General features: G+C 41.5%; 2 protein-coding genes across 7 annotated transcripts in view; one reads left to right on the top strand and one right to left on the bottom strand.

Moving 5' to 3' along the window:
* Nucleotides 1–16,892, bottom strand: part of usp45 (ubiquitin specific peptidase 45) — a 38,030-nt gene extending 21,138 nt beyond the window's left edge. For 2 of the 4 annotated variants that reach the window (XM_034874041.1, XM_034874043.1), the window contains exons 1-8: nucleotides 16,570–16,892; nucleotides 15,400–15,510; nucleotides 14,690–14,859; nucleotides 13,917–14,017; nucleotides 12,920–13,020; nucleotides 4,204–4,355; nucleotides 1,049–1,156; nucleotides 585–715 (exon numbers count right to left, since the gene is read on the bottom strand). In XM_034874041.1, the coding sequence (XP_034729932.1) occupies nucleotides 585–715; nucleotides 1,049–1,156; nucleotides 4,204–4,355; nucleotides 12,920–13,020; nucleotides 13,917–14,017; nucleotides 14,690–14,859; nucleotides 15,400–15,502 (866 nt within the window). In that variant the 5' untranslated portion in view covers nucleotides 15,503–15,510; nucleotides 16,570–16,892. The remainder of the gene's footprint in view (nucleotides 1–584; nucleotides 716–1,048; nucleotides 1,157–4,203; nucleotides 4,356–12,919; nucleotides 13,021–13,916; nucleotides 14,018–14,689; nucleotides 14,860–15,399; nucleotides 15,511–16,569) is intronic. The other 2 variants (XM_034874044.1, XM_034874042.1) reach the window with 2 other exon arrangements.
* Nucleotides 16,893–18,074: 1,182 nt separating this feature from the next.
* tstd3 (thiosulfate sulfurtransferase like domain containing 3) overlaps nucleotides 18,075–21,121 on the top strand; it is a 7,796-nt gene continuing 4,749 nt past the window's right edge. The window contains exons 1-3 of one of the 3 annotated variants that reach the window (XM_034874077.1): nucleotides 18,075–18,211; nucleotides 19,845–20,012; nucleotides 20,729–20,888. In XM_034874077.1, coding sequence (XP_034729968.1) covers nucleotides 18,178–18,211; nucleotides 19,845–20,012; nucleotides 20,729–20,888 — 362 coding nt within the window. In that variant the 5' untranslated portion in view covers nucleotides 18,075–18,177. Of the gene's footprint in view, nucleotides 18,212–19,073; nucleotides 19,381–19,844; nucleotides 20,013–20,728; nucleotides 20,889–21,121 lie in introns of those variants that run through there. The other 2 variants (XM_034874076.1, XM_034874075.1) reach the window with 2 other exon arrangements.

The raw sequence follows: 21,121 nt of genomic DNA, 5'->3' as shown, positions 1-21,121 counted from the left end.
CCCCCCCCCCCCCCCCCCCCCCCCCGCACACGCACACACATCCCACAATCCCGCCCAACCAGCATTGTACCATGATCAAATAAGAACCCAGCCAACTGAAAATTCACACTGTTCATAAAAGAGAACAAAACGGTTTGGTTTGTTAATGTAGGGTTGTTTCTGCCTGTGACATAGCCTGTTGGACCTCGCTCTGGATCAAATGTGACACAGGTGGCACAGCAGTGTGGCAAGTGGCAGACAGAGTCACATATCGGTGGCTGCTGCTACACACTTAATAAGGTACAGTGCCCGTATTATGTTTGGTGTATGTTAAGCTTTGAGTGAGTGAAAGGCATTCAGCTGGGACCAGGTGCTACCTGGGTCTGGCTGGTTAAAGTGGTCACAACAGCAATGAGGGGCTGAAAGCAGGCGAAGGCTGTGGCTCCTGTGTTGTAAACTGCTATTGTGATGTTGGAGAACTGCAATACTAACAATTATGGCACAGTTTAACAACTACACTGACCCTGAGATAAAATGTATCAATTGAAGCTAGTGTATCATCATTGGGGATTTTGTTGTAATTTTTATGAAGAGTAGTGCCTTACTTCTGGCAGAGCTGGTTGAAGAGGATCTTGGGATTGACCGGTCCTTTCCCTGGTTCTTTCATGCTCTGGAGGAAAAGAAACATGGCCGCAGTCAGGGGCTCTGGACTGGGCAGCGTTACGGTCAATGGATTCTGGAATACGAAGAGACCAAATACAAATAAGACATTAACAAAACAGGATCCAGCTTTAACTTAATGTGCCATTAAAAGTTGTATAATAGTTTTTGAAAACTCAGAATTACTTTAGTTCTAATTATTTACTTCCATCAATAAGAGTGATATTTAAAAAGGTTGAACGTACAATCACAACTAAATATAATGTCATTTTCAATTATACCATTATAGAGAGTAGGCGCAAATAATTCCCTGAGGACGTCACCAAAATGTGAAAATGAGTGTATGAGTTCATTTGCCCGTAAAACCCAGGTAAACCTAGCTAAAGCTAAAGAAGTAGAAGAGACGGACAGCAGGTTGTACCACATTGGTATCGACAGTGGGGCTGATCCTCAGTTTGTAGCCTTTGTCCTTCACTTCCTGGATGAGGTCAATGAGCATGTGTGTCTGAGACAGGTTCTGTGGAGAAGAGAGAATCATTTCAAGACTGGTTAACTAACATTTCATTAACACTTTTTAATCCATCTACGCATTGAATGGCAATGGGTAAAGGTATTGATCAACAAATGTTTAAGGAATTAGCATTGTTCATAAAATCATTGGGCCATCAAATCGATCATTTACAGTGGTTTTACTATTCATCAGATTAAAAGACCCAACAACAATGTTGTGGACAAGAAAAGGGAACAAAAAAGTTGTAATCCTTCAAAGATATTAAACTGTGTTGATGCTAAGCTTCTAGAAATCCAATGTTGTCAATTAAAATACCCTTTATGAAATGTTATCTCCACCGTAGTAGGACTTGGAAAACTTGTGGTGAGTTCATTATTCCAAAAGAGGCTTTGAAATCTATCTATGATCTGTGAGTTTGAAATGACGAGAAGGAGCTTGATGAGGAGATAGTCTGAAGCAGTCACTGTCCCTTCATGTTAGAGAAACATCTTTTCCTTCCCCTTTTCTTGTCACATCCTGGCAATGAAGACAGTTGCTATGGAAAACACACAATGGAGACGCAGACACAGCTCACCCTTTGACAATTATGTGTTTTCACCAAAAAGATAGCAATTTTCAAGAAGACAATGCAAACAGACAGGGAGGGGGAGGGAGAGGGAGGTAAAAGCATGTAAAGCGTGCTCACTCAAATTTCAATCAATGAGGAAGGCCCTGAGGGTGATGAACAAAATGGCGGAAAAATACTGCTTCATTGTTGAAGAAGCTTGTTGGTTTGAAGGCACCATGACACGACCAGAGAAAATCTGAGAAGGCTCTATAGCTGTGTTGTATAGTGAACAAGTCCTGCACACAGTGGCCCTCATTTCTGAAACTCTTGTACGACTTGAAACAGGCGTAGGTCGAGCGTACGCCGATTCCTCCGCAAAGCAAGGCATTTATCAATTTCAACGTGAGCGTAGGCTGCGTTAAAATCTCATGTCGGGTCTGAACTTGTGTACGCACGTTTTCGAGTCAGTGTGGACTTGAAGTGCAGCATTTAATCAGTTTAACAGGAGAAGGAGAAGTCAGTTGATCACGTCTCAGCAACGGCAGATTTGGCTGTTTAGAAGACCTAAATGCGCCGGTACAAGAGCGCAGACGTACAGGCACGGGCGACAGTGGAGCGCTCTATCGGATTGATCAAGGGCAGATGACTCTGTCTTGCTACATTGTTTTAGCCTGTGGGGTCCTGCACAACATCACGCTGGAAAACAGGGTGCCATAAATGTAGTGATGGAGCCAGATGACCCGATGCCCAGAGAGCAGTCCCCAGTCCAGCCCCAACTGGAGGCTACACCAAGGAGACAGGGTATTACTCCTTGCTTTTGAAAGGTAAAGTTTTATGGTTGCCACTGACATTCAATACAGGAAACATGATGATGCACACCATTTTTATTTATTCTTCAGGTTCTCGTTTCTCTTTTAAAGTGTCGTTAATGGCCACAAGTGAATGATTTAATATATCTCTGCCATTGACCGACATATTTGGGCTTGTTTTTTTTTTCCAGCCCCTCTGCTGTCAGGAGACAGGGTCGGGGTGGGGGTCCAGCACGGGACACACAGCTGTTGCCTATCTGACTAAATTAAAACACAAGTAAAATAAAAGACACTGCATAAACTCTGCTACTGTGTGTTTATTTAAATATAGGTACACCAGGTAGGCTTAAGAGATCGGAATATAATCCTGCATATTACTCGGACATAAATGATGTATAAATTAAATAAACTTCAGCTGCAGTCTGATTTACTATGGCAACACAGCAGCCTTCCATACCAGTTTTCAGGCTGCCATTAGGGCAAATGAATCGGAGATATCAGGATTTTCACAGGATTACGTCTCGCCATGCCATAAATTTAAGGGGCGAGTCCTCAAAACCAAGACTATATTGGGGCGTGATTATTAAATTACGAGTGTTTCCAGCCGTACGACCATTCTTTTGATCTAATTGGTGTGATACGAACGTTTCATGAATCACACGTGAAGCCTAATGAAGAGGATTTCTGCTTGATATCTGCGCTGGTTTCTACATTAGGTTGATAAATGAGGGCCACTGAGTGCCACTAGCATTTTTGGAAGGTGAACGTGTCTAAGCCGGCACTGCATTTACTCCTGCGTTATATATATATACTTTAAAATGACCTTATGGACAAGCCGGTTTACACTCACAGTCACTGTAAGACTGGTTGACTAAAGGCCAGACACCTCAGAGGCAGCACTTGAGGGTTTTATCTACATTGTAAATGCATTGATATTGCCATGTTAGCATGGAAATCCCTGTGACTCTATCACATGTGCCGTTTTTCCACTAACGGTACTTGCTCGACTCGGCTTGCCTCGGCTCAACCGTTGCCCCGTCCTTCCTTTTTCTATTGCAGATTACTACCGCCTCATGTGGGAGGTGAGCCATGGCTGGTCGTCACAGTAGCAAACTGCCATGAACTAACCTAACACAGAACGTCGAAGGTGTGTTGTTTTTGATACTCGGGCATGTTGCCACAGCCGGAAGGCTAATTAGTTTGTAATGAACCTGGAGGCAGCAAAATGATGAAGGCGCAGTGATTAGTGATGATTCTCTCTGACCAATCAGTAGTCTGCAGGTTGACGTGTCACCTTTTGGTGTTGCCTCAGCTCGCTTGGAACCGCAACTGAGGTAGTTCTACAAAAAGTACCTGTTAGCAAGACTTTTTTTCCTAATGAAAAACCACAAAAGGCGAATAGAGCCGAGGCGAGTCGAGTTGATACCATGCAGTGGAAAAATGCCAACGGTCTCATCAAATAATGCAAAGACCTGCCACCAGATGAGAAATCCACCTTTAAGAAATGTAGTCATGCTTCAGGTGTATAATAATAGTGTGCATCACACCTACTGCTGTGATTTCCTAAAGGTAATTATTTGTATTAAATGTTGTAATACAACTGCACCCTATTTCATAACCCTTAATAAAATGCCCTAACATCATAGACACATGCACAGAAAATGTTCATGTTTGAACTGACTCATAGTTATACCAACCTGCATAACAGCGTTGAAGAAACAGGTGTTACCAAGGTTATTTATGCCTTTGACGGGGACCAAGGTGCTGTTGATGGCTGGGCTTTTGCCTTTGGGCGAGTCAGTGTAATCTGATGGTTCCTCTAGCAGCTTGATGATCTTGGGTGATGCTCCTGAAACACAGCAAAAACAAAACAGGTCAGTTATGCAGTATTGTATATTTGTAAAATTATTCAATAGAGACACAAGCCTGGAATTTACAGACAGATAACGGGGATATGGAGTGTGAGTGCTCGTTGATATTGACAAAAGAGTCAGTTTCTAAACCCTGATTTGGCTTTTACTTAAGGTTGTTGTTTTTTGTATTATTAGTTGGCGATCAAGCTTCAAGATATAACTGAGATGGTGGCTGAGTTGGTAATTTGGTTGGAATTGAGGGACGATTGAGATTGTGGCACAACAGAAAAGAATTGGGCTCGGCCTTGAAGCGAGACTAGGGCTGAGAGCAGGGTGCTGGGATGGCAGCTGGAAGGAAAGCTGGGTCATTTGGGAAAGCAGATGACAGCTGTAGAAGTTTCCACTGGTTAGTGAGGAAGGGGTGGGGGCTGGGGTTAGAGAGATGGCTCTCCAGAGCCAGCTGTTACTCCTGATCACCAATGAAAACTAACATTTAACAGCTAATCAGTCACAGATGGTCAGAATCTAACAGTGACATCCAGATAGTGTGCTGGGGGACAGACTGGAGTGGGTAGTGTAGCTGTGCGAGCTGATGGTGTGCCAACAGCTAGAAAAAATAAAAGCCCACACCACACACTGACACCTTAGCAGGTACTGATTCGCTTAGTAGTAAGGAATCCTGAAAATGGAGATTAGAGTAGACGAGGTCCTCATGGGTTGATGTGTATTCGGTCACAAGAATTACCTGTCAGCAAGTTTAAAAAGGAGCCAAGCAACCTTTTACTGCCACACTCTCTCTTACTAGTGATCACTTAATGGATATTTCTACGTTTTTTTCTAAACTTTGCATTGTTACCCAAGTGTCATGGTGGTCAGGAGAGACTCTCTGCAGCGGTTAAAGTACAACAAGTTATGGATGCCGGCATTAGATTCTTTGCTACAGCTCTGTTGATAGAGACTGGTGTTCACATAGAACACTTGAAGTATACTTAAGTTAGAAAAAACAACCAGTTATAATATACAATGCAGAACTAAATATGTAATTCAGTGTAACGGCATCTGCTAAAACACTACTTCAAATTCCACGAGTTGAAACATGTCTATCACACAAGCTGGACAAAATATGGATCATTTATAAGTAACATTAATTTAAAGACTATTGTAATATTATAGTTTTCAATAAATGTTAACTAGACTTTCCACTGCTTTCTGTGTAAAATTGGTAGTTGCAGTTGGGGAAAGAACGGCTATGTGTGAACACACTATAACAGAAAGTGATTATTGAGGCATGGAGCTGTTCACTCAATACAAAATTGAAAAAGTTTTACAGATCCAAAAAAAAACAGCCAGTTGGCTGCATGCAGGATATCTTGGGCTCTATGATGAATGACAAGCTCAGTACAGTACACACATGGTGCCATCTATTTGGCACAATATAAATTAACTTACTGGTAATAAAAGAGATATGTAATCAGAATGGAAAAAAAACATAGAAAACAGTCGAGAAAGAAAGTCCGGGCTCGGAGACAAAGCAGTGTTGTAGTGGACTGCCATGGCGTCCACTCTGGTCAGGCCTGTTTTGGTGCTCAAGTGTGTGGCTAACACGTTTGTTAAGGCTGGGGTGCACACTGATTTAATGTTTTGAAATGTAATTGTACATTTAGTACAGTAAAGAGGATAGCATGATGATGAGAAACTGTGTATTGACACGCAGTGCTGGGCGGTGTACCGGTTGATCCTGTAAACCGGTTTTAAAACGTTTCACTTCCAGGTACATGGCCCCAAAGAGCACTACGGTCGGGGCAAGCTATGAGCGTATTAAATGGGAACCCCTAATAACTGCGTACACTTCTCATTCAATCTCAAGCCTCAATCCTTGTCTATGACATTCCCTGCATATTTTTACTATTGGAAAATTAGCTAGTTTGCAGTACAAACGAATAGAACAGCTACACAGGAGATAAGGTTGAAAATATGTGAGTTTTAGTTTAAATAATATTGTGCACATTGAGCATTTCTTCAATATAAGCCAATCAAAGGAAATTCAATTGAACCGTTCATAATCAAATAACCTGCACCTTTACTCTCACCACTCTTCTCCTCAACATACAGTGGCCTTGCCCTTGAACATTTAATTCACAGTACCACTCCTTGTGTCCAACACATTTATTAGCAGTAACTCCACTGCTGGCTGCTACCTCACAAGCTTTTTCTCTTCAAGGCCAGAACATAAGCGGCAGTCAGGCATGGGCTGGCAACTTGGATTTTAGACTCGATTAAATTCAACGCAAAGTAATGTAGGTAAAAGGCACACTTTTAAGTTAAACAGAGTTGAGAAGAAAAATACAGATACATGAATACACACGCATACAGTACAGTTTGCTGCACTAACTGTGTTGCTTTAAATTTCCGTTTTTAGGCCTAACTGAAAAATGGTCAACAGTGAAGAGAAAGGAAGAGAGCATGTTTGTAGGCTTGTCTTGTAGTTTGGGGACTGAGAAGGTTCAGCTTGTCGGGACGGCTTTTGCGGCGCTCCACCCAGCAGTGCGAAATGCATCTGGCCTTCCGTGCTAGCAACATCTGGAGGCCTAATTCCAACTTCAATATGCAGCCATAAGGGAGCTCCCATATGTCAACACACAAAATGCATGGAAAACAAGTGGATGTGGGGTAAGACCGCAGACCTGAGCAGGAAAGAAAAAAACTGGATTTCTGGATTTGGTGTGAGACAAAGAAGGTGTGAAGAGGGATGTGTTTACAACATGTGAACTGAGCAAAAGAGAAAGTAATTGAGAGAAAGAGTATGCAGATGCATGTGCCTACTTGTTGTGTTTGTAAAGAGGATCCACAAAATCAAAAGACTGAATGCAACTTGAGTGTAAGAGCTTTGACTGGCACTTTGGCTAAGAGGGAGCAGAGGAATGAGAAAACTAACTGGGCGGAATGGGGATGCCGATGGACACACTCTGCATCTGGGACCGTCACCCAAGGTAAACAATGTTCAGGGAGCCATCTGGCTGAGACTGGGGAGAGGGGAGCAGAATGAGGCAATGGGATGGGGGGGGCAGTCGGTGGAGGGAAGGGTTGCAACGAGCACAAGCATATGGAAACGCAGATTTTTCCTCTCCCTGCAGCAGTCGGCGAAGGCAAATGTCAGCATGCGCTGGGTCCACGCTTGACTGTGCTGCACTCGGCACCACCACCTGGCCCTCCTTGCTCAGCCACCGAGTATGGGCAGCAGTGACACTGTGGAGCCTTTCCCCAGGGTGGAGGAAAGCATCACGGTGCTCAGGATTGTCCACATGCACAAATATTCGCTAACACCTCCTGCACTCCCTGCTCTTTTTCACACAAGAGATACACAAAGAAACGTGGGCCTTGTTTACCTACACCGAGAACAGTACTAGGGTGCTTGCAAAAGAAGAAAAGAAACACACAAGCTCAACTGAAATCTTTAAAAAAGCATTATGTTCTGTCGTGCATGTGTCTGCATTGTTTTGACATTTTGTCGAGCGCAAGCAAGGCCAACACCAGACCTAAGAAGAAAATTCAAGCTCATGAAGCAATGGCATAAACAAAAAAAAAAACATTTTTTTAAATTGTTTTATCATTTGTTTTACACCAAAATTTGCAAAATTAACAAAATTAACAGGATCTAACTCCATGATCTAACTCCATAACTCCACTCCAAGTTTTTTTTGTCTCAAAGCCACTTTGTTCATATAATAAAACAAAAAAAAACAGGAACTTGTAAAAGTATATTTTTTACAAAAAGGCTTATTTGAGTGGCTTTTTCATAGCCTTCCTAATCTGGTCCACAGTTGGGCTGAGATGCCGTCAAATTGTATGGCCAGTGGGCTTAATGACTCCCTGTTCACTCACAGTGCAGCAGTGTGGAGGTTCAAGTCCAGCTCCCCTCATGCAGAGCAGGCAGTCAAGAGGAAGGCCAGGCAACACCAAATGTCTTATTAATTCACTAATTTGTTGTGACTGCAGGGCACAAAAAGCCTGTTTTCTTGCCATCTGAGGCTAAGAGTACCCAGTGCCATGTTTTACACACACACACACACACACACACACACACACACACAGCTTTTGCTACTCACTATCTGGCCTACTTTCATGTGCGGTGGTGGGAATAAAGACAGGATCACCCTTGATTACCTCCATGAAAGCACCACCAGGGGACAAGCATCTTCCTGGCTACTGACTCGGCTGAGCTAAACTGACAGAAAACTGAGGACTTCGGTTTTCAAAATACAACAACCAGGGGCAGGAGGCCAGGTGAATAAAGGTACAGTAATCACACAGCACTATCGCTATCATCTACTTCAGCCAAGGGTAGTAACGAGAAGTTGTCTCCACCGCAGCCTCTCTGATCTGCAGTCTGCTGACTTCGTTCCAAGTGTGTGTATGTTTGGGTGTGTGTTTTTTCCGAGGAGCTCAGCCCCGAGCAGGGGAGCGGCTGCAGCATGATGATAGATACTGTAGTTTTTAGCCCCAGGGCCAATTTAATACTGGGATTTGATTCCCATCCATTAATAAAATGGGTTTCCTCAATCATGGCGTTTCAGGCATTTCAGTCTTTTATGATGTGTTCTTTGCACATGTTCATACCACGATGGCGGTGAAAATACGATTTATCGGTCAGCATCCCTACAGAATACATCTAATATCTATATTCACATTACAAACACCGCCTATGACTATCCCTGTCACAATATGGCCACAATTAAGCATTTTGACAATACACGGCTCAGCCTTATACTAAGTTTTGACGTATCTTGCTGGGATTCAAGAAGAGCAATTCCTTTTGCAAAGCCATTTTGGGGAAAATGCATAAATATGTATCTAAAGATATTTAAAGCTTACATATCGTAGGAGGGCCCAGCTCTACCGCACACATTTTTCTATTCTTATCTATAATCACAGAATTTATTTGAAAGATGGACCGGGCTCTTTAAAATCAATTATAGTGTTTCTATAAATTCTGAATCTAGTGACGACAAAGCTATTCAACTTTTAAAATAGACCTACAGTCTAGCATCAAGCTTATTATTTTTTTCACAGATAGTTCAAGCTGCAAAATAATTTGAAAAATGTGGCAACGTACTGAATGATGTGTTAATATAGAAATTGATAACAATCCCTATAAAACAGACAGAATGTACAGATTCCAATGAGAAGCAGGCTCCAATGCCTTTTCAGATTCACCATTTTAATTTGCTCCACAAAGACTCCCCAGCTGTGTGACAAGCTGGAGTCTAGCTCTCTGAGGTCAAGTCGCTTCGTACCGGGACTCTGGTACTAGAGCTGAAAGCCTTGATGGTGAGAGAGCACAGTTAATTGACTTTTTTTCTACCCTTAGTTGCTGTTGTACAAAATTATTATAGATTCTGAAAAAAAAAAAAAAATCCTTGCTGGGGCTCTTTTGTGCTTGGGGACTATAGGAAAAACAGTACAACAGCAGCTTCTTCTGAAAACATGGCCTTCACACTGAAATTCAATTTCACAAGCCCCTTTACAGACAACAACCGCCTATTTTGCAGCAACAATTGCTGCCCGCTTCTACACCCATTTGGCTGACCGGTGTGAAACAATTGGGGGACAGGACAGGTAACAGGTAGTCTAGGCAAAGGGGAAAGTGTATAAACTATGGTAATTAAGAAACAGCATCACTGTAAGAACAATGTGGAATCTAAATGAATATGTTTATGTTTATTGTCCCCATGGGGAAGTCAAGAACTGGCCCATGCTCCTCTTCCTCGTCATATAGGAGACTAACCACGGCGGCATCATCCGCATACTTAATAAAGGGTCTGTTAGGGAAAGTGCTGGTGCATGAGTTTGTGTACGGGATGAACATCAGAGAAGATGAAACACATCCCTTTGGAGATCCTGTGCAGGTAGTCATTTCGTCAGAGAGAGAGAGAGGAACTCTTACTCGCTGTACTCCACATCTAAGAAAATCAATCCATGAGACCACATCATCTTCACGTAACAATTCTTCTGTTAAAATATTTGCTTGAAAATAGGGGCTTAACGGTATTAAACGCAGAAGAAAAATCAGCATAAAGGAGTTTGGCATGAGCCTTTGGTTTCTCTAAATGAATGTGCAGAAGATGCAGTAGAGTTGCAACATAATCTTCAACTCCTCTGGATGCTTGATACGCAAATTGCAAAGGGTCTAGAAGATGCTGCGTTTTGGACATAATGTAGCTCTTAACTAGGCACTCAAAGCACTTTATTACCAGTGAAGTTAATAGAAGAGGCCTGGAGTCATTTGGCTCTTTAGGCCTCGGGATTTTTGGCACTGGTACTATTGTGGATGTTTTTCAGACAGTGGGGACTCTATTCATGTTGAGAGAGGACTCTAACAATCCTGTAAATACAGGTGTGCGCTCCTCCGCACCATATTTAAGAACATCTCCTCCAATACGGCCAGGGCTTTTTCTAATATTACATCTTTTAAAAAATTGGACTACTTTTGTCTCTTCTATGCTTCTGCTAGAAGTAAGTGCAGTCAAGGTGAAAGCTTCAGCACTCACGCTGCTCAAAACGGATTGTAATGGGGAAGCTAAACTTAGGTACAGTTTGTTCAGAGTAGTGTTATGTAGAGAGATATTTGAAACTGGAAATGTGTACATTTGTCAACCAACTGTAAAGTATGTCTAATTTCTAAATCTGTCCATTTCTTGCACTCTGTGACCTCCTGTTTGTCCCTAATGTTGCGGGTGCCTGGGTAAAGCTGAGTAATTAAACACAATCTCTTAAAGAATCTGCAAATTCCTCAGGTCTGTAATGTCTTTTGCAGATAAAAGTTCCTTCCTTTACAGGGAGAGGTTGTGCTCTTGTGCCATTGTACATCCTGCACTTACTGCTATTGCACTTCTGGAACTAAACTGCATGTTGCCTTGTACATGTACCTGTGTAATGACAATGAAGCTGAATCTAATCTAATCTAATCTCTGCTGCAAGGAATACATCGTGCATGAGAATGCAAATAATCATTCTTTCTGAAACATTATTTTCAACATTCTGCGAATGTGTGTGTTGTGTGTGTGTGTGTGTGTGTGTGTGTCCACTGAGAGTTAGTGTGCTCCAGCTGTAAGGATCCAGTCGCTCTGACTTGTTGAGGACCCTGGCTCCCACTAGTGCAGCACACAGGCCCGGAGGTGGTGAGACATACTGCGGCTCGACAGAGGAAACAAGGGACAGAAACGGATAGGGATGGAAAGACAAAGAACAACAGAGCAGTGGCTGAAGCCCACGCAGCTGCTCTTGTTCTTCAGGGAACCCAGCCGGGAAGCATCGCTCAAGCGCCTAATTCCGCTAATGTGTGCAGTCATGCGGTATGAACGGAGTGGGTGGAGGTGGGGGGGGGGTTTGCTGCAGCATCAACCCTGCAACTCTGAAGCTGTGGCTGAAAGATGGGGGACCAGCGTGACCGGGCCTGGATGGCTGGCCTCCGGCCACCGGGCTAAGCTGAGGTGGTCGGTGAGACCGAACGTGGTGATGCCCACCACTCTGATCAGCTCCAGCCTGTTAAGAGGCCTCTCAGTGTGCCAGCCCAAAGTATTAGAGGTGCGGGGAGGCGGGGAGGCAGGGACAGAAGGTGTAGGAGTGTGTGAGTAAGGAAAGGGAGTAGGGGGATAATATCTATGTGGTTGACTGACTGGGCAAGGAGGGCTCAGGTGGCTTGAGTGAGGTCAGAGGACATTAGACTGAAATTAGGCAGCCAGGCTGTCAAATATCAGTGTGAAAGCAACCTGCTGCAACACAACTCTCATCAAATTTAAATTCTTCACATGATTTTACAGGGAAAATTGTCAAAATCAATTAATGTGCAATATATACTGTATGTAGTGTGTTTCTTTTGACTTTTAAATGACAGACCGCTCTTCAGTTTGAAAGACCGACTGGACTTTGATGACCATCATAAAGCATGAAGAGTGGCTCTTCAAGCCCTAAGCAGCTTAGTAAATCAAAAGAGAAGCAGCACCCATAATGAATAATGCATGTAACACAGAGTGGTGTCCGCCGTCACGCTGGAGTTTTGCCTAATAACGCACATGTAGGACCACAGGTTAAATCCAGAGATTCAGGTGACCACTGCCACCAGGGGGAGCAGGTGTGCAATAACACCTTTTAACCTATGTGACCAGGTAAGCCTATTCCTCTGTAATAGCTGTCACTTTGTTTAACAGTCATAGTCTGGTATACAGTCATGGGATTATTGTGCTGTTAGCTTCTGGTGCATTGGTGTATTGCGGACACTAAGACATTAAGACTCTGAAACAAGTCCAGATTTTCACACATAAGCCGCTAATAAACCCTTAATATTATAGTTTTTTTTAACTCTTTTTTGCTGAGAACCACTGTAGGTTGTCTGTGTTCAAGGCCAATCATTTTCTACTTCAACTGAAAAGGCTGGAAATTATAAGAATGAATACTCCAAATGAATTGATTTCAGCCTTGCTGAAACTGCCGTTAGGATGCATGTGTCTAATAAAAGCTTTGGTATTGGGCCAGGTCTCCGGGATTTTGCCTAACACCTTACCTGATGTTGCCTTGACAGAGTGCTTTTGTAAAAAGTCCAGGGTCTGAGCCAAAGCCTTCCTGTTGCAGTGCGTGGAAAGCTCCTCGTTACATTCAAAACACCTGTTATAATGAGACAGGGTCATAGACAGACACAAAAAAGCTTTATGTTATTGTGGTACTTAAAAACCCTTTAAGAAACTATTGCTGTAACCCTTATTTAAGAATGGAATTACTTGGCTGAAGTAGAAAAGCATTTAACCCTTATGTTGTCCTCGGGTCAAATTGACCCATTTTCTTGTATCAATGTTATTTTTAATTCCTCAAAATAACATAACTGATTTCACATAATACTCTTTGGCAAGTACAACTCTCTACTTTCATTAATTTTGGGGTGTCCTATTCAATTTTATAGCATTTGAAAAGAAAATGGAAGTGTTTTTGAAATAGTATTGATAAAAGGTTGACATATTCCAGTCTGTGATTATCCATCTACATCCATTCCTTTAATTTTAGTCTCAATAATTCCTAATTTTTGCTTTTCTAACTCAAACATTAGGTACAATTTCCTATAAATGAGGTTTATTGACCATAAATTCCCAAAATAACTGTAAAACTAAAGTTAATAAGTTAGTGTTACGTAGAGTTAAAAACAGCAAAAAAGTTACAAACATTGTCCAAAAAAACGTCAAAAGTGTTGAAAAAACGTAAGAAAAAGTTAAAAGCATCGATAAAAAGCGTCAACAAAAGGATTGATTTTCACACAATCAGAACACAAATAATGGAGTGAAATGATGCCAAATGAAATCTAGGTCTGAAAACAGGAACTGCACTGACAATTGTGGTAGCCAAGATCATCTGTGTGGCATGCGTCAAGACATCCACGGCTATTGTTTCCTACGTAAGCACACACTGACGGTATCTTGTCATGTGTCAGCGCAAGTTGACACAAATTGGCAATGTGTGCCATCTCGGCTATTCATTCCAGTTTCCAATGACTGCAGTTTGAGGGTTCCTACCAGGCCTTCCAGGTGCTCAAGCTGATGGTGATGCAGTGAGACTCTGGGTGGAAAGCTTGGTGGTGCTCGACAGCGTGCTGGATCCCTGACTGGTTACAGCCCTGTAGGACAGGTAGTGTAAAATGTTTCAGTTAGACATCTTTACTAACAAGCACAACATACATTCACAGTACACATGGCTATATTTAAAGACCATGGAAAACTGTCCATCTTAATAAGCCATGTGGTAGAGCCAAAGCTAGAAGGGTAAAAAATAATAAAAATGTGTAAGCCTTTTGGCAATATACAATGTACAGTTTATGTGCACATGCATGCAAAAAAAGGTATCTGTCTAATTAGAAAAATAGTTGTGTGTGTCTATTGATTTAAATTTCAGAGTTCAGTATTTATGTGCCGTTAGGAAAACAGCACATCAAGATTATCTGGCATTACTTCAATGTAGAACATGCAGGTTTAAATCTACGTGTGCTTGGCTCTGAGTCATTTCTGGTGCAATAATTCTCTTGTCATGTGAGAAACCACTTTAATTCATACTAAGTATTTTGGTGGCTGACAGAGCAGTACTAGTAAACACACACGCAGGACTCCAAATGCCGATGATAATATTGGCACTCTAGGTTAATGATGATAATGTCCTTCTGTGTAATGACGTTGTGTATATTCAAGAAGAATATATCACAAGTATATTGGTACTTTCCAGGATATATAGCAAAATCCCAAAGTGTGCTATGTATTGTGCTACACATTTAAAAGACAATTAAAACAATTCTTACCTGAAAGCCACACTTTAAGCACACCAGGATGTCATGGGATGCTGCCGGCTCTCCTTCGATCATGGTCCTCTCCTTTAGGCACTCAGAACACACCAGCCACACATTGGAGAGCACTGATTTCTTCACTGAGCTCAGGTCCACGGCCTTACTCACATGCTGGCAAGTCAACCCTGGTTATAAAACAAAATATAATGTAATGACTAATTGACCCGTTAATCGCTTTTAGGGACCAATTTAGGACTCTGGGTGAATATATTTCTAGAGGAAGACAATGTGCACACATCTGATGTTAATTACATAACGTGGGACAACCCCAAATAAAAATAACTATATATATATATAGTATATAAATAAAATTCCCCATTATAGATATTCCACTTGTGTCACACTCACAGGTTTACAATAACATATACCTTTGTTGCCCTGGTCTAGTTGGACAAATTTATAATTTAAAACAAATTTTTTTTAAAAGATCACTGTTTAGTGAAACCAATGTGGGTGTTTTAATGGAGTCAACAGTTAAAGGCAATACGATGAATGTACTTAATGAACATTTTTACAGAAAGAGATGGTTTTTCTTAAACACGTACACTGCTTTTTGAGCACATCTTAAAGAGTTGATCCCGTTCACTAGCCACTGTGCTAGACTCTGCCGAATCAAAACTCCCATTCCTAACTTTAACAGTGTGGTTCCCTGTACTGCTACTTACCACTGACTTCATCTGACGACTCCTCATCCCGAGGTTTCCTAGGTTTATTAGTCCGCTTAGTCATTTCGGCGGCTTTTAAAGAGAAGGGATCCTTTAGACGCATCTGGAGCTCTGGATGGAAAGATTGAGGACAAACATAGGGGTTACTAGACAGAATTAAACCACCTCAACATATCTGTGTTTCAACAAAGGTAAGTTAATGTATCCAAGCTTGTCCATTTTACTTATCAGAGCACACAATACTTTAAAAACCAGCTACAGTGCAGTGTATCTGTACCGTAATTAGTTTATTGTTTAATTTGTACTTTAGCACAGCTGATCAATGACTGGGAGCCATTGTAAAGGGTTCATCTCAGGGTATTTACATCTGCAACAGATGAACTTATACCTTTCCCTGGAAAGAATCATTTTAATAAGCTTCCAGGTATGAATGTGTAACTGTGAATGTGATCAGGGCGTTCCTGCAAAAGAGAGGCTTCCTCTCAGTGAACCCACCGTGGATAAGTAAAGGTATAAAAATATACAAAATAAAGTCTTATTTTTTAAATCTAGGAGCACATCCTATACAACCAATGGCAATCTTAGGTCTACATCCCACAGACATCTGCCAACACTTGGCATCTTCCCGGATGATATCAGGTCTGTACTGCAGCCATGTTCATTTCTTGCTTTTTGGGGGGGCTTAACAACCTAAATCTGGTCTTTAGCAGGTGGACTGCTCAAGTGGACTGAGGTCAGATGAATGTCTCTGCCTGTCAAGAAGCTCATAGGTTTAAGATGTCATGTTTGAAACATCATCATGTTCCTACTGTTTACCCTATATAAGCTACTGTAACCCTTGTGCAATCTTATCTTTTTCCCAGTCACATTGCTATTTTTAAGACATGGTATCGGAGTTCTGACCCCAAACAACAGAGCATGTGTCCATATAGTGAAGGATTGCACAGTAACGATATGTCACCAAGAATAAAGGTGGTACTACATTAGGACAACTACCCAGTAATGTGAAAATAACACGGTTAAGAAGCATCAATTAGCCCCAACCGTCCAATGTAAGTGAGCAAAAGAGGCCTTTCGTTAACAGTTATATATCGTGTCAACGAAATTTATAAGAATTAATAAACAACTTTTCCAATTAGCTAAATGTGGCCAAAAGTCGTATGAACTCACCTCTTTATTTTTGCTCCTATGCTGACTGTGTTAGCTAACCCGAAGCCAACAGAGTGAGATGTCAACTCTTCCAAGCTAGCAAACAGGCTAGCTAGCTACATTAGCTTGTCAGAATAAATAACACACTAACTTGGTGTTTTATCCAACAGTGCATTGAGATATTAAAGCATGTCAAAGAAAAGTAAACAGTACCGACAACAACAGCACGCTTCTCTCAATAACTGTTGGTTTTTTATTTTGACTTTCTTAATGTGTTTAGGCTTACGGTAGCATCAACTAGCAAAACCAGTCAACATGTGACGCACTACGGCAGCTCAGTTGGCCAAATGCTAGATTCATGTGCAATTGTAAATCTCATATGCTACAGGGTCATTGGTTCTAAGCATAGACCGTCAAGTTACAAACAGACATAGTGATAGCGGTCAGTAAAGGTAGCCATATTCCTCTACGGCATGAAGCCTTAATGTGTTATGTTGTATGTATTATTTCAAACAGTCTATGATTATGTTATGAGAACTCTTGATAAATCGAGGGTCAGATGTGAGACGTGTGGTTGTCAATTTCCCGTCTTTCACATGACATTGAATGCATCATAACTATCTCTGATCATTCTTTAGTGCATAAGTTTCAGCTACGTAGCCCACATAGCGCGTTTGTGTTGATAATGCTTCTATATTTGAAATGTCAGGTTAATGCAGTGGTTCTCAAACTGTGTGGCACGCTCTACCTATGTGGCACAGAGCATGGATGCATCAAGAGAATTTGACACGGGGCCAACAGTCTATGGATAATACACATGGGACTACTTCCCATAGGATTAGTGGATTATATTTACAAGAAAGAAAAACGAACCTTTTTTACTGTATGCATTTTAGAGATTTTACAAAGTAGTTGTCCCACATTTCTACCATAAAAGGACTTTAAATCTAAAACTCGAGGGGCTTGAAAGCTATTTTTCTCCATAAATCCAGCCAAATATTTGACCTGACAGCTCTAAAAACACCAATAATTAAAATCAAACTGTATGAATATGGAAGTTTTTCCAAGTAAATTCCAACAGTTTTACTGTAAAATGACTTTAAATGTGACACTGGAGGTGCTAAAAAACGACTTGGCTCAGTAATTCCAGACAATGAGATACATGAGTAGGATTTATTTGAATACACCCTTACTGAAAATCCAACATTTTACTGTCTAATTTATGAAATTTTGTAAAGTACATTCACACATTTCATAAACACATGAAAGCTCAGATGGGCCAATCTGGAATCTGCTCCTTATGACATCATAAGGGGCAAGGTTATTGCCCCTTTCTCTGCTTTTGCCTGACCAGAGATGACCAACAATAAAAGTCCTTTCACAATTTAGTGGAACTGTATTTGTACTGTATAAGGGACAAAGGTTACATATTTTACTTTTGGTGAAAATACATTAATCTTGTTTTTATATGTACTTTGTAGTAACACCTTATTTTGAAAACCGGTAGTAGTATAGTAGTCTACTGCGCTACAACATTGGCTACCTTGACCACGGAGATCCGAGCGTCGGCTGGCATGACCCGACCGCGGTATCTTTTTCACGGGCAGAACAGTTGTGCAAACAATAGTGATGAACTTGTCGACTAAGCAAAGCAGCGTTTCAAGTAAGAACATATCATGACAATTGCTCCTTCCCCTCTCTCTTTGTCACTCTCATTCAAACACACGGCGCGCTACGGGATCCATTGTAGCTGTCTCGGTAACGTTCCCCAGTTCTGAGGACGCATTAAAGCTGACGGTTTGCGCCACGGTTCACGTCCTGTTAGTTGATTAGCTAGCCCTATCGCTCCGGGATAAATCGACAACGTGCTTAACTCTTAACTCGTGCTTAAACGAGTCCAGAAGAAATCATAAGGAAGCGTTTCTTTCTCTTCGGTTATTTTATTTGAGAGGCCAGTGTGTTTTTTGTTGACAGAAAACTCTAGCATTTTACAATAGACAGCACATAAACCATCAATCATCATCCCAGCGGCGAATGAATTGTGTTTGAGTTTTCCCACTGTGCTTTACTGACCAGAACGCATCAATACACAATCAACTCAATCGTCCTACCATGGCATAGCATATATTATGCTCAATCTACAATAATTACCTTAAACTGGGCATCCTTTCTCTTCTCTTGACTGGTGGCTAGCAGGTAGCTAGCCTATTAGCCTATCTCCATATCTGCCGACCCAAACTAACATTCTAAGAGCCCAGCCCTTCATTGCGTATATGTCTCGTCTGTATTTTATTTTAGTGTGCTATGGACCTTTCTGCTTCCTTGATAAAGGTTATTTTAATAGTAATTATAATAATAATTATTGTTGTTAGTTAGTTAAGGGGTGTAAACGTGTTTACCTCCAAAGGGGGAAAAGGAAGGAAATGTTTTAGTACCATGTTAATGGTTTCGCGTTTGATAACTGAAAGGTTTTTGGACCTTTAAGGGATCCGTACTTGTGCACATGCGCAGGTCACTCGGCAGGGTCGTCTGTTTTAGCCATAGACAGTTAAAGCAAAGGAAGGAATCTTGAAGTTTCCATGGGATGACCATACTAGCTGTCATACGCAGTGTAATTATTACGGGTTCATGTTGACAAGGCCATAGATAAAGGAAGCAAAGCGTTAATAAAGTGTCGGTAACCGGGTAGCTAATATAATATGGCTCTCCGAAGGTGTTTTGCAGGGGTTGTTCCGCGGCTGTTATGGAACAGTACCGTCCTGTCTGGGTCCTCCGTCCCGGGGGCACGAAGCTCTGTGCTCCGCCTTGTCAACACTCACCACGGTTGCAAAAGTGAGCTTCACTCACCTTTAGCTTTGCATTAATTTGTATTTCCACTGCCTCGCGACATAATAAGATGTTTTTAACCCTCGTGTTGTCTTCCCGTCAACCTTCCGTCGTCTTTGTGCTTTTCTGGGTTGAAATTTCAACATTTTGTTGTTCTTTTGCCACAATATTATCGACGTTTTTGAGAATTGTATTACAAGTTGTCTCTTTTTAGACATTTTTTGTGTCTCTTTTTCCAATGTTTTTGTCACTTTATCAGCATTTACAAAAACGTTTTTCTTCTGCGTGTTTGTAGTTTTTCTTTCTCAAACATCGTGTCACCTTTTTCAACGTTCTTTTGTCATAATTCTGAGAGAGTTCATAAGAGAGTTCATAAGAGAGTTTTTGTAAACGGGTCAAATTTGTCCCGAGGATAACAGGAGGGTAAAATTATTCATATGTGGCGTGCTGTGTGTGTGTTTCGCTTTCAGCTACCGAGTTGCTGCTCCGCGGGTTCAGTTCAACGCCACCGAGCACGGATGTGACTTACAAGCAGCTGAAGCAGCTCCTGGCGGGCGGGAAGGTTGTACTTATAGACGTCAGAGAGCCCTGGGAACTCAGGGAGTACGGCGTCATCCCCGGGTCAATTAACGTTCCTCGTGAGTGTTCCTCAAAATAGACAGAAAGTCAGTGTTAGGGCAGGAATGTAACGTCAGACTAACTTGTTAGAGCAATAGTGTCTAAATTAATACATTTGAGAATGTTCATGAATCATAAAGTCTTTTGCACATAATATTTAGGCCCTATGCATTAAATTACCCAGAGTCTGTTGCTGCTCTGCAGGCTTTTTTAATGTATGAATTGCAATTCTTTAAAAGTTCATTCCCAGTCAAATTTACAATATTTATACATGGATGACACCTGCAAAAAACTTGGTAAATTGTATGGGGGAGGACAAGTGTCCCACTTTTGTGTCCCACTTTTTTAATGGTTAACACTTATTTTCATTCATTCATTTATATTTATTATACAGGGAAGTTAAAAGTAACATTACAGCACAATGTAAACGGGCCTGACTCAGTTTAAAAACTGGTTTTCAGCAGGTTCCTGTTCTGCGGAAACATAAAACATGGTACAGCACGTCGGGACAGACAGACATCTGTATAGTCCATATCGATATGGACTAGACAAATTTAGACAACTAAAACAACAATACACAAAGACATTTATACAAATTTATAAAAGAGATTTCTAATAATCCTCATAAGTGAATGGGTACAATGCTACAACAGTTCCCAGAAACCACCAGGGTTTGGTTTTATCTAGATTTAAAGTGCTATACACTTGACCTCTCTGTGCTTCTTTGACATTGCAGTGGGACAGGTGAACACTGCCCTCCAGCTGGGTCCGGAGGAGTTCAGTGAACAGTACGGTGGTGAAATGCCCCAGCAGACGGATAACATTGTGTTCACCTGTCTGAAAGGGATCAGGAGCAAGGACGCGCTCAACACTGCCGCCTCGCTGGGATACAAAGAGTGAGACGTGTTTCTATGGCATACATCTCTTTCAAAATCATTGCTTTTCACCTCATTATTAAGCCTTTTCATTATTGAATTATTGTAGCAATGTACAGTGGTGGTCATCATTTAAGAGATCGGCATTGGGAACTTTCCATAAAATCGTTTCTCAAAGCAAACCAAACCTGCTGTTAGGCTAACTGAAATAAAACCATGCCTTTCTCTATGTATGGGAGGGGGGGGGGGGGGGG

This window comes from Etheostoma cragini, chromosome 6 (genome assembly GCF_013103735.1).
Source record: "Etheostoma cragini isolate CJK2018 chromosome 6, CSU_Ecrag_1.0, whole genome shotgun sequence".
Taxonomy (NCBI): Eukaryota; Metazoa; Chordata; class Actinopteri; order Perciformes; family Percidae; genus Etheostoma; species Etheostoma cragini.
The sequence above is the reverse complement of the archived record's forward strand: the minus strand, read 5'-3'. Positions and strand labels throughout refer to the sequence as shown.